General features: G+C 35.3%; 1 protein-coding gene across 1 annotated transcript; it reads right to left on the reverse strand.

The window, feature by feature from the left end:
* Nucleotides 1-9,303: 9,303 nt before the first annotated feature.
* Nucleotides 9,304-12,886, reverse strand: LOC122004777. Its single transcript, XM_042559613.1, has 6 exons — nucleotides 12,728-12,886; nucleotides 11,558-11,788; nucleotides 10,917-11,090; nucleotides 10,730-10,836; nucleotides 9,749-10,227; nucleotides 9,304-9,662 (listed from the first exon to the last, which is right to left on the reverse strand). Exons 1-6 carry the CDS (start codon nucleotides 12,884-12,886, stop codon nucleotides 9,304-9,306), a joined length of 1,509 nt encoding a protein of 502 aa, XP_042415547.1.
* Nucleotides 12,887-13,690: the final 804 nt, after the last annotated feature.

The raw sequence follows: 13,690 nt of genomic DNA on the forward strand, positions 1-13,690 counted from the left end.
GCTTGTCGCTACAATCCTTAGAGTTCTTGCCTAGACTTACCTACACTCCTAGCCTTAAGTGTAGTAGTTTATGTAGGGCCACATGCTTTTCCTTAAAGCCCTCATGCTTCCTATTCTTATGGTAATCGCATTAAAATGATAGAAGTTAGAACTATCATGCTTTTACCATAATGTAAAGGGTAGGCTCAATAAATGTTACCTTCCTTTTACCTTAGAGCTCCCCCTTGACTTGAGCCTCCTTGAGCCTTGACCATCTTCTTCCCTTAGGCATTGACTCCGATAATGCCCTTTTGATTAAGAGAAGCATATGATATGCTCCTTGCTCTTTTTGGGAATGGTCTCCTCGGGCTTCTTCTTGCCCTTTTCGCCACTTGACCCTTCTTCTGGCCAAGTTGGGACACTTGCTCTTGTAGTGCTCACCTTCCCTACACTCAAAACATATTATATGATTTTTATTTTAATTGAAACATTTATACCTTCTGTGTAGGGATGGCACTTCCTCCTCCATTTGCCATTTCTTGAATTTCGGAGGTGGCACCACCTTCTTCTTCTTCACTTGACCCGAATGTAAGCTTCTCCTTCTTCTTGATCCGTCGTCAATCGCTGCCCCTCAATCCTAGAGGTGGAGGCTTCATCATCTTGAACATGAAACAAGGAGTATGCTCCTCCTCGTTCCCTTCGTTGCATTCCCTTGAAGAAGCTTCTTGGATTTCCTCTTCTTCGAGGTTGAGCATCCCTCAACCTCGAGTCCTCTTGGTCTTGCTCCAAGGAGTCACCCTCTCTGGATTCTTCATGATCTTGCAGTGGAGGGTCTCTTCATGAAGCTTGTCCAATTTGCTCCATAATTCTTTGCATCTTCAAATTCTCCAATTTTGCAAAGGATGGTGCTTTAACAAATTGACCAAAAGCTTGGTCACTTTGTCATTAGCCTCGCACCTTTGGACTTGCTCTTGGCTCCACTTGCTCCTCTTGAGAACTTTGCCCTTTGAATTTCTTATGAAGCCTTCCATTAGAGCAAACCATTGCTCTATCTCCATCATAAGAAAATTTTCGATTCTTGATTTCCAAGAATTGAAACTCATAGAAGTGTATGGTGGAGCCACCTTGTGTCAAATCCAAGTCCATCTTGAATTGCATCTTGAAGTTAAGCTTGATAAAGTCTTGAACTTGAAGAATTTGCCAACTTCTTCACCCTCTAGCTTTTCTTGATATGCTTGACCCTTCCCGCGATGATTCGTGAAAAGAGCCTTGCTCGATACCACTTGTTAGGACCAAAAGTAGCTAGAGGGGTGAATAGCTCGTCGCGCTTTGCTGCTCGTTGCTCGGCGCTGCTTGTTTCTTCAAGGATATGCAGCGAAAATAACAAACAATCACACAACGCTAACAAGGTTGGTTTACTTGGTATCCACCTCACAAGAGGTGACTAATCCAAGGATCCACACCACGCACGCACCATCCACTATGAAACACTCCTTTGGTAACTACTGAGGCGGAGAAGCCCTACAAGACTCTCGATACAAGAAGAAAGGGAAACAAGCTTAAAGCTTACAATGAGTATAAAACCCTAACCCTAGCTTCTCTTCTTGCCTTTGATCCGCCTCTTGACTTGGAAAGCTTCCAAGATCCTTCAAGAACTGGCGATCGATCTTTGAGAGCACTGTGGAGGAGTTGGCGAGATCCGGAGTGAATCGGAGAAGAGATGCCGAAGGAATCGTGCGCCGCGGCCTTTATCGACGCCAACGGCCGGATCCCGATCGATTCGAATGTTCCCAATCGATCGGGAGGATTTGGATCGATTCACGGATCGATCCAGCGCCTGGGAAAACGCCAGATCGATCCATGGATCGATCCAACGCTATCGCGCAAAGCCGGCCCCAATCGATCCACGATCGATTGATATCTGGATCGATCCACGGATCGATCCAGAGGTTCTCGGTGAAAGGCCGGATCGATCCATCGATCGATCCAGCTCTCCTGAATCGATCCTCGATCACTTGGTTTTGCCCAAAACCAAGTTCCAAGACTCCCAAACCAACATCCGGTCATTCTTGACCTGTTGGTACATCATGCCCAGCATCCGGTCACCCTTGACTCGCTAGGACTTCCCACCAAGTGTCCGGTCAATCCCTTTGACCCACTTGACTTTTCTAGTCGTGCCAGGTATCACTCACCTTGACCTACCTTCCACCGATGTCTGGTCAACCTTGACCCATCTGGATTTCCTCATGCCAAGTATCCAATCAATCCTTTGACCTACTTGGACTTCCCAACACCGATGTCCGATCATCCTGATCCATCCGGATTTTCCCTGCCCGGCTTCACTCACCAGGACTTTCACCTAGTTTCACTCACTAGGGTTTTCCATCTGCCTAGCTTCACTCACTAGGACTTTCCATCTGCCTAGCTTCACTCACTAGGACTTCCACCTAGTTTCACTCACTAGGGTTTCCACCTAGTTTCACTCACTAGGGTTTTCCATCTGCCTAGCTTCACTCACTAGGACTTTCCATCTGCCTAGCTTCACTCACTAGGACTTCCCAGTCAAGTATCCGGTCACTCCCTTGACCTACTTGACTCTTCTTCAATCAATATCTTATTGTCAAAAATCTAAACTCAAACCAAGACTCAGCTTGGTCAACCAGGTCAACCTTGACCTGAGGGATGTTGCACCAACATTAACAACTCAAATATTAACTCAGTGCAAGGTTTTGTGCTCTGTTGATATATTGCTAATTGGCCTAGTTATTGATTCTTCATCATGTCAATATCAATTTATCCAATTTATCCGATTAGGTAAGATACATACAATCATTCATTTTTTATGGTCTTTGCAAGTTGTTTTCATTGTGTTTCCACATTAATCTCTCTGCTGTACAACTCAAACAATTACTGTCTAATTTTTAGCTGAAGCAACTTCTGATAAACTTTTCCTATTTTGAGATTCTTCTGGATATGTTCAAAAATTTATTTCCAAACAGAAATGCTCAAAAAAATTCCCGCAAATTATATCATTGTATGAAATTAAAGCTTAGCTTGTGTTAGTTCATAATGTTTAAGATCAAATTATAGTAGCTAATATATGGTGAAACTTAATGATAGTTACATGATGATGTAAACAACCTTTGCTAACATCTTGCCATACCTAAGATTAGATCTAGGAGTCGTGTTTATTTTTATTAATCGTGTTTCAGATTGATCAAGTTGTTTAATGTTATTTAAAATTGTGTCTAATATTATACATGTTTTTGAACATATTCCACATGCGATCAGAAGTTTCTTCTTTCCTGGTGCTTTGCAATATGTATGAGGCTTTACTTGGAACATAAAACACCACAGTATGTTCATTGATTGGTTCTTTGTATCAGTGTGATGACTTTGATCTATAGTCTGTGTTTGTAGCACATGTTGGTAAGTAAAATACCTTCACCCATAGGAAGACACAAGAGTGAACTCTCTACCAAAGCCAAAAGATCTTTGCCTCAAGAACTTCTCTATGCCTATTCATCTGCATGAAAATAATTGGTTCATCATAATACACGACTACTGAGAATAATGTTTCATAAGTTGTTAAGCGAATTGGGAAGTATCTTCTACTATGGATCTCCAAGTAACAAAGTATAATACAACCCTTAACATACCTTTTATTGAAATATAGTATAAGAAACTAAAGGGTGATTTAGATAAAGGATAGTCTTATTTAGGAAGTTCTTGTCAATTAGGAATTTGATATAAGAGTTTATTATATGCAATTTTGGTTATATTGTAAAAGATTGATTTTATGATTTGAATCCGTGATATTAAAATTACACTGTAATAATTTTACCGTGGTACCGGCATGTCAAAGGCAATTTTGAATGAGTTATTTTTTGTTTTTCATGATTTTTTTTTCTAGATGTCCATTTGAAAGTTTAAATAATATCTTTGACAAAAAAAAATAAGGGTGCATTTGGTACGCATATTTTTCATTTTATTTTCATTTTCATTTTCTGGAAAACGCGCGTTTTCTAGAAAACAGAAAATGACTTTTTGTCATTTTCTATTTTTCTAAAAAACGCTAGCTATTTTTTTAGAAAACAAGCACGAAAAACACAAACCAAACATCATTTTTCAGAAAATACGTGTTTTTCAGAAAATGAAAATGGAAAACGCACGTACCAAATGCACCCTAAGTTTTCCAACGTATTTTTTATATTTTGATATTTTCCAACCAAAATATCTTATGAAACCTCGAAGATTTTATGAATTTATTGATGTCCAATCAAAATCTATTAAAAAATTGACTCGGCCTTAAATTAGAAATTAAATTGCATTTGCACATCTATAGCTCCTTCACTTGTAGCCAAAGAACCCCAAACAGCCCCAAACTCTATCCACGTGAGAATTATTTGATTTGGCCAACGGAGTGGGACCCGCTAAATCTACCAAATGGCCAATAAATACCCCCTCCCCTATTTTTGTCACGTGGACAAATATTATTAGGCACAAATAAGAATTATTATTAAATCAATTAGGCTACGTATTTCCCTACTTAGATTCTTATAGCCTGTGGGTCCGATATTTATAATTTTTTTTTAATTATAATATATTTATAGAAATTTTGTTGCATGCATTTAAGGAATATTGGACTTCTAGATTATTCACTACAGATACTTTTTGATTTATTTTGACGGCCAATAAGAAATTTTCGTAGGATCGAATCGATCACCTCAGGTCAATGATACCTAACTTGATTAATCTTGTATTTTAATATGATTCTTATAACCATCATAGCCTTGATTTAGAAACGAATGCATCAAGGGTTGAATTGAAAGTAAACTCATTTTTTCAGATATATAAAGACCTATTCCTAACTTCGATAAATTAACGGATGAATTTTTCTTTAAAAACAATTGATATAAGAACGTTAGGTCGATCTGCTACAAATACTTCCCGATTTATCTTAATTAATGATCTATCAGGTTTTTTATAGATCAGATTGATCATCTCTAAAATTAATCGATGTAAACTAGATACCTAATTCCAACAATAAAAAAAAACTGAACTGGTAACTGAAATTAAGACACCTAATGAACTAACTAGATCTCATTGATTGCATTAGCTATTCCAAATTAATTGTAGTAATAAATTATCGAACAAGATCTCATATACATATATATATTCGAACATTTCTTGATCTACTATGTCGATATACAATAATATGAGTGGGATCTAACTCCGTTCGAAACATCATAATCAAGAACTATATATATATAGTGGTGAATCTAGAAATTCAAGTATGGAGGGACGATTTTTACACGGAATAAAGGACATTATCCTCTATCTCCACTAGTAAAATTTCATAATACTAGGGGTTCTGGATTCACCCTTGTATATATGATGTGTGTGTGGTTTAGTTCAATCGCACGAGCCAAGTTTCATTTGAACCTCACGAGGGAGCCAGACTAGCACAACATAAGAGGTAATTAAATCTTAGTTACCCTCCTCGTTAAGTTTGATTTGTTCCGTGTATTGATTTTCGATTTAGAATTTAGCCAATGGAATCGTCTATGCTCAACCGAACAGCCATAATGAATTTCTAAGGGGGGTCGGGAAGGGTTGCGGACTAACAAATTAAGGAGGCGGAGTCTTTTTAGTCACTATAGACCGTAAAAGAGAGTACTTTACTCTTAGCTAGTGAATGCGATGGTCAACCGATCAACGGGCCGGAAAGAAATTACCATTAAACATTTTGAACATACACACTACTCAAGCAAGACAACTCTTCTACATCAACCCAAAAGAAAAGGAAAAAACAAGAAGCAAAAAAAACAGTAAAGAAAACTTAATTGTAAACAATTAAGTCACATCACATCACGGTTAATTTATAGTCGACAGCCGAGTGATCAGAGAGTGATAAATTATGGAGTTAACTTATATCTGACTGCTAAATATCTAGAGGATGGAAAGAATTTTTTTTCCATGAGAATATATATGTTTTATCGAGAATTGATCTTTTATCATATTATGACACACTATCATTCTCAAGCCAATTAGACATCCTTATAACAAAAAAAAAAAAAATCCTAGCTAGTAAGGATCCTAATTAAATAAAATATTTACAATTTTTCAAACAAAGTGTTTATAAGAGCATCCATAGTAATTGAAATTTTAGGAGAGTTTTTTCATTAGCACATCTGTTTCACGTTAAAAGTAAAAAAAAAATAAATCATACATCTCTCAATTATCAAAAACCCTTTCAACAATTTTTTTTCATAAATTTCACACTTTTCATTATATATATGATCCGATGATAAGAGTCCACCCCTCAGAGGGTCATGGCCATGGTGAAAGTCAAGGTCTAGGCGGTCAATGTCCATGTGTCGCTGGTCGGTTGGACAACTCACTCTCTCGACCGGGATAAAGAAGTACCGATCAGATATCATCATAGCTCGGCTAGACACCGAGCTTCCGATGCTCAAAACAAGACATACGCCGACCGGTCAACTCGCTCGGACTTACATTTAACCCTGGAACTAGTGAAAAGGATCGCAACACAATGAAACTCAGACAGTGGAATGATTGGTCGAGCGGCCACTCCGCTCGGCCAAAGGGCTAGACCACCCGAACGGCTAAGGGCTGGCCGAGTGGTTGTCCCGATCGGCCCACTAATAGACAAAAGGAGGATCAGTCGACATCCTCGTAGGAATTCGTGCCACCAACAAACGACATGGTTGATGGTATGGACGGGCAGAGGATCGTACGGTAGAAGCTTCTACTGTCATGTCAGAGATATGCTTGGGTCATTGAAGTATGGTATCAGAGACGCTTTCCTGACATGTCTTTTCAGGGTAAGCTTTGAGAAGCGTGTGCGCCTCGAGGAGCGTGACATGAGCCTTCGGAGCCCTATATAAAGGACCCCAAGTTTAAACGGAGGTATGCACATTTTTACTGTAGCTACTGTTACTCTGCTTCTCTGCTTCCTCGCTTATACACCGCCGGAGACTGACTTGAGTGTCGGAGGGCCATCGCTTATACTCTGCTTCTCTGCTTCTCTACGTCCCCCAGCATCTATAGCCTCGACTCTCGGACAGGATCAATATATTTCTTATCTTTTCTTCATATTTCACCATTTATATAATTAAATTTTTAAAAAATATTAATTAAAAAATATTTTAATATTATATATATTTCTCATCTCATATTGGTCTGTTCTTTTTTTTTAACAAATATAAAAATTAAAAATTAATATAAAAATAAAAAACAAGATGGTGTGTTATGATACAAACTATATTACAAATAATTATATTGATTATCTACCCATAATTCTCTATTCATACAAATGTGGCCTATGCCATATATATAAATTCTCAATGAATCCGTCTAATAACCCATTGGATTCCATCTCGAACTCATATGGCATAAAAAACGATTCACTCGTCCTCAACACCTCCTCTAATTCGTCTCTAAATCAATACGGAAAAGATAAATCCATGAATCACTATTAGCCATTAAAACAGGCAACAAGGCATGGGACGACACTTTCAAATAAGTCCATTAGCTAGTATCTATTATTAATATGACTCAAATTAAAACACGATTAATAAAAATACAATTTGTAATTATTTTTTATGAAGTTTTAATTTTGTTTTAACTAGTCCAAAATATATGAATTTCAACATGAGCTAACCGTTCACATGGACGGTCGGCCCGCAAATAGTTGACTAATATGACATATTCAATAGAGCTATTGGTATTAAGATGATTAATCAAGCTGGGTAACATTGAGTCTAGATGATTGATTCGGTCCCATAAAAAATTTTCACCTGCCGTAAGAATGAATAAATAAGGAGAGTAATTGGTATTAAGAGCGGTACAAAGAAGGCATTGATTGGAGATGCTGACATCAGCTATTGGACTCTTATACCATGCTCTAACTTATACTTTTAATTTATCTAATCGATTTAGGTATGAAAAAAATATATTGGCTCAACATTTTTTTTCTTCGGATATCTATATAATCAAGAGAAATAGACGAACACATAGGAATTAATTTCATCTCATTCCGAACTCTCTAGGTCCATTAACCGGCTTCGGATAATTTTTATTTTAAATTTTATTTTTTAAAAAATAGCAAATTTGCATTGGATCCTCGCTTTAGATTCGTTGCAAATGGGCTACTTTTAAAAAAAAACTCAAAAATTCTCCGAAGTCAATTAATTGACCTAAAGAGTTCGGAATGAGATGAAATCAGTTTTGATATATTCATATCATTATCCCGATTGTATAGATATCCTCAAAAAAAAAATTGACCTAATATATTTTTTTCAGTGATTTTTTCAATACTAATGTATCTGAAAAATATAATTCATATTTAAAAAAATCACCAATCAAAATATATTGATTCAAATTGATGTTTGAACGGATAGATATTATAAGTAGAAATATATAAATATATAGGAATTGGTTTAACCTCATTCCAAACTCTCTCGATCAATTAACCGACTTCAAGCTATTTTTCTTAAAATTAAAACTTTGCAATGAATCTATTTATTCGTTGCAAATTCGTGATGAATCCCTGTTTCATCGTAACTTCTTAATAATAATTCATGTAATAATATTTGCCACGAATTCAATATTGTTGTAAAATCTACGATATTGTTGCTCAATATTTCCCTGATGAATATTTCCCTGATGAATCCCTGTTTCTCAATATTGTTGCTAAATTAGTTACTAAGTATAACAATTTATATATGTTTTTATTACAAAACTCGTCGGCCTTAAATGATTGGGTTTTTTAATGCGAAGTGGCTATGGGATGAAAGTTTTTTTCCAGAGATAAGTATTAGTTTTTTTGTTTTTTTATTTTTTTATTTTTGAAAAACGAAACGTAATCGTAACACTTGTGAATTCGGGGATTTATGGTTGAGAATAAGACTTGTCAAACTGAGTCAAAAACAACTTCATTACATGCATGCATATATATAAAAACAAATATTATTCGACCAATTAAAACAGCTTGCAATAGAGCTCACAGAGGTTGTTTATTACAATCACAATTTTCAGTCATCGGGAGGTGTTATTTTGATTCTTTCAAATTTGATCATCCTATGGGTAGAAAGATATAAAAATATCTTTTGAGTTGCTAGAGCATCTAATAGGACAATGATATATATATATTCAATCATAAAAAGTAGGACAATGATGTATATATATATTCAATCATAAAAAGTTGAAGCTCACGTAGTCTATAGAAAGCAAAACAATAATTTTCTTTAAAATATGTACAAGAAATAACGGGCAGGAGATTTATCTGATTTTTTTTTTCTACGACAAGTAGGATTGAGAAAGAACTCGTGGAAACGAGGCTATTCGAGGAATCTTCATAAATTCCAAGAATGATTGTTCAGGCTCTGGTGTTGAATAAGATTCATCGTAGGATCCAGCACCAGCTTGTGCATCGTCAGCATTGCCATCCTGATCATTCAGTTGGGCATTTACCGTCATACCGGCCACTGTATCTTGCTGGAGTAGGCAGCAACGGGAATTGACCTTCGGGATGTTGGATTGTTCATCAGAAGCAGCAAAAGGAGGCTGGAAATCAAAGTCAAAGAGTTCTGATATAAAGTCCTCGTCGAATAGAGCGTCGCAAGACAATGATGTGTTTCCGGAAGCCAGCTCCTCAACTTTAGTCGTAGATAAAGTTTAGTCCCAACAGTTTCTGGATAGATGAATTATTGAAAGATGATACAGTTGGAGCTAATATTATTACCTGAGCAAGGTGAAGGAGTGCATTGTGAATCAAAAGCAGGTGTCCTCCAGAAAGAATCTTGTGTTTCCGTCTTATTGGAGATTGATGATGTTGCACAAGGGGGACCAAGTCCGTAAAAGCCGGAGAAAGTGGTTTTAGAATCATCCTTAATAACATCATTGATATGACTTTTAAAATCACTTTGACCATCCAAAACTGAGTACTGAGGATCAAAATAAGGCGATGCTAATAAAATATCCGAGTACTGAGGATCAAAGTAAGGCGATTCTAATATAATATCAGGTTGCTGACTAACTAGCGGATCAAAATAAGGCCATTCTAGTATAATATCAGGTTGCTGATTAAGTAGTGGATCAAAGTAAGGTGATTCTAATATAATATCAGGTTGCTGACTAAGTAGCTTCAAATGAGGATCACAATTGATAAGTTTCTCAAAATTCTTGCTCAACGAGATCTGCGGACATTGAAGTAGATGCCTCCTGCAACATACATTTGGTGAAAGTTACAATATAGACACAACCGAATATGTAAAATTTTGATTTATCTATGTTTCAAACAATTTGAGATAGGCAACAAACATATATATCTTCTGGCAAAATTTGTTATATCACATCAAGCTTAGTTTAAATAGGTCAAGGTAACATGCAGTCAGGTTATCACAAAGGATATGCTTTACATTGTAGATCATCATATAAAACTTAATATTAATAATATTCATAAAAAGGTATAGTTTAACTAATTTAATCAAATTTAAACAATTGACAAGAAGGAAGCAACTACAATATTTAAAAGGCAAAGGCTTACAATAGACTCCAAAAAAATATATACTGAAAATAAAATCTGATTATATTTTATTGAAATACCAATAACAAGAAACCACAGATTAAATGATAATATCACTCCGAAAGCTTAGATTTTGTATCAGCTTGCAACAAAAGAGGTGAATTTCATAAGATGCGGGAAAATATAATTTACATCTACCTGTGTATATGTGCTTGGCCATTGGTAAAATCCTGAGTTGCTTGCCACTGTATATGCTTCCTTGGTTGAGGATCAATCTCTCGGAAGAAAAGAGGTGGTCTTGCCAACTAATAAACAATTGCCAACATGTTACCAGTAAGAAATGACCAATATATACCAACACAAATTGAGAAAAAATAAATCTTACCACAATATCCAAAGCCCCATGGCCACCGTCAAAAAATACTGCCTTAATTGCAGTAATGTCGGACCAATGAAACTCAATCTTGCTCTTCACGCCACCTTCGAGAAATTCCCATAGAAGTTTACGTTTGGCGAAGTAACATTTTGCCATTAAATCTCCTTCATATCTAGTCACAAACTGTTTGCCAATAGAACATAGTGAACTTCTCCACAAAGTTAACCAATTTGGTAAAGGATTACTTGACAAAAACATATGAGAATTAGAATGCACTAGATCACCCATAAAGAATTCATGAAATGCACCTTCAAGGAAAAAAAGACAATGACTCGAAATAAACTATATTCCAATGGCAGATACCTAGTTGATAATTGTAAGTGAAACCCAGAAATAAAGGCAAGTAAAATTGCTCATCATTTTTCTTTTTGGTGGACCATATCACAGAAAGTTACAAACACAAATAGGAGGAAAAGGTTGACCAGAAAAATTCTGCTAAAAACAGAAAGATTGAATAGATTGCAAATACAAGAATATAAAACCAGAATAATGCATAGACAAAAACTTCCACAAGAACATACAAATAATAACAGGAAAGAGAGACGTATCATTTATGTAAACCGTCAAATTTTTCCTTATAAAATCCTCACCTCCCATGTCCCAATCCTCAATAATGACGCATGAAAATGCGAAGCTTTGATCTTGCTCAATGAGCTCGAAGAAGCTGAGTTTGATTTTACACCAACTTTCGAGCCCTTCGAGCTAGTGACGCATAAATTTTTACCTGCCTTTGACTGAGAAAGCATCATATGAATCGACGGACTCTTCCTGAGGCGAAGACCCAACGGTTCAGGTTCCCCAAGCAAATTGTTGTACACAGCCTGCAACAAGGTAGTATCAGGAGCTGGTATTACCTCTTTTCAAACGACACAGATCCATACTTAGAAAGTGTACCAAGATGCAAGGACAGATCCAGAAATAAGAGAAGGACAACGCTAAACTTTGAGTGTCGAAAAATGAATTAAGTATCAAATACAATTAAAAAATAATAATTTTTTATGTCAAATTATAGATTATAAAATATAGTTTATTTTTTGAATTGGATTAGAGAACAGGACAATCCTATCTTTGCGATAAAATGAGTTGAATATTTTTTTTCAATATACTGATATATATATATATATATATATATATATATTTTATTTCACACCTAATGTGATTTATTTATTTTATTATATATAATTAATTTGACTTAATAAGTTTTTCTTATTTATTCTTTTATATTCTACTCATATTTTTTACCTATATTTCATATTCATTAAAAATTATTTTTGATAAATTTAATTGAGATTGATCGGATTATAAATAATATAGGATTGATTTATTTATATACTAGGATTTTTGAAAAGAAATTTTTTCATTAATATAATAAAAATATATAATTATAAAAAATCCTTTTTAGTAACGTTTTAAATTTAAAATAATAATAATAAAAATACTCGATTAAATTTAAATAAGATATGAGGTAGGGATAATTAATGCAAAATCTTTTTCATGCAAGATTTGATCGGGATAAATAAAAACAAGATTTTTGTTTTTATTTTCTATGGCACTTTTTGTGATTTGAAATAGATGATTAAACATGTAAAAAAAAAATTTAGGCTAGGCTATAGCCCAGGACGGGCCTAAGATAAATCCGTCTCTGCCAAGATAGGGAAGGAAAGAAAAAGATCGGTCCTTTTGAACGAGATCATGAAAACCTAATCAAAATGATAGCTCAACTAGACAAAACATATGAGAAGAGAAAGTGAGGGATCTACCTGCTCACTAGAAGTGCTCGTGTCCCTGGCCCTCTTGTGGAGACGTACGCGCTTCTCGTACAAGGGCTCCTCCACTTCCAACTTCCCCGCCGGAGGAGGTGGAGGCGAGTGCGGGGTGGAATCAGCTCGGCGCTTGCTGGAAACCGAAGACCAATCCATTGCGCCGGAAGATATCCAAAGTAGGAACCTTAGAACGCCCAGTTCCGCTGCTTCTCCGCAGCTTTTACGCTTCGATAGCGTAGAGGTATTTCGCAGAAGCAGACGTGGAGGGATTTGTTCGCGAGGAAGGTGGAACAATTTTACAGAAGACGTCGAAGGGATTCTTTAATAGGGATTAATTTTGACTGAATTTAGTAAGTTCTTCCCACGTGGCATATACATTGGCAGAGATATTTGGGAGAGATATATTTCTTTCTAAATATTTCCTAATTTTAAATATCTCGGCAAAAAAGGGATTTCTTTTAAATATTTCCTAATCTCAGATATTCTTTTTGGAAGGATATATTTTTTAAAATATTTTTCAGTTTTAAATATCCAATTGGAAAGAAATATTATAGAGGAGATTTGAATGTATCTCTGTTCTTAAAATACTAAAAAACTTTATATTTATATGGAATTTGAGATATTTAATAAGAGGTTAAGCCAATATTTAATTTATAAGATATTTAATTATAGAATTTGAGATATATAAGAAGTGGGATATTTAATTGATAATGTAAATATAATTACCATAAATAAAATATCATTATTCTATACCGTGTACAAGTTGGTGTCATTATGCGAAAAATCTAATAACTAACTCATATAACATATTATTTGATCAATCATGATTTTAACCTAATTAAATAATATTTTAACGAGCAGACTATATAACATTCATTGTATTTTAAATGAATAAAATCATGCAAATATAATTGATAGTAGAAGTTAAAGCGTAATTTTTATAAGAGAACTAAATGTTGA

This window comes from Zingiber officinale, chromosome 7B, assembly GCF_018446385.1.
Source record: "Zingiber officinale cultivar Zhangliang chromosome 7B, Zo_v1.1, whole genome shotgun sequence".
Taxonomy (NCBI): Eukaryota; Viridiplantae; Streptophyta; class Magnoliopsida; order Zingiberales; family Zingiberaceae; genus Zingiber; species Zingiber officinale.

Coding starts and splice junctions, on each gene's coding strand:
- LOC122004777 (XM_042559613.1), bottom strand. CDS start 12,886: ATGGATTGGTCTTCGGTTTCCAGCAAGCGCCGAGCTGATTCCACCCCG. Junction 11,091..11,557: donor TGAGGATTGGGACATGGGAG/GTGAGGATTTTA, acceptor ATTGGCAAACAG/TTTGTGACTAGATATGAAGG. Junction 10,228..10,729: donor GGCCAAGCACATATACACAG/GTAGATGTAAAT, acceptor TGTATGTTGCAG/GAGGCATCTACTTCAATGTC.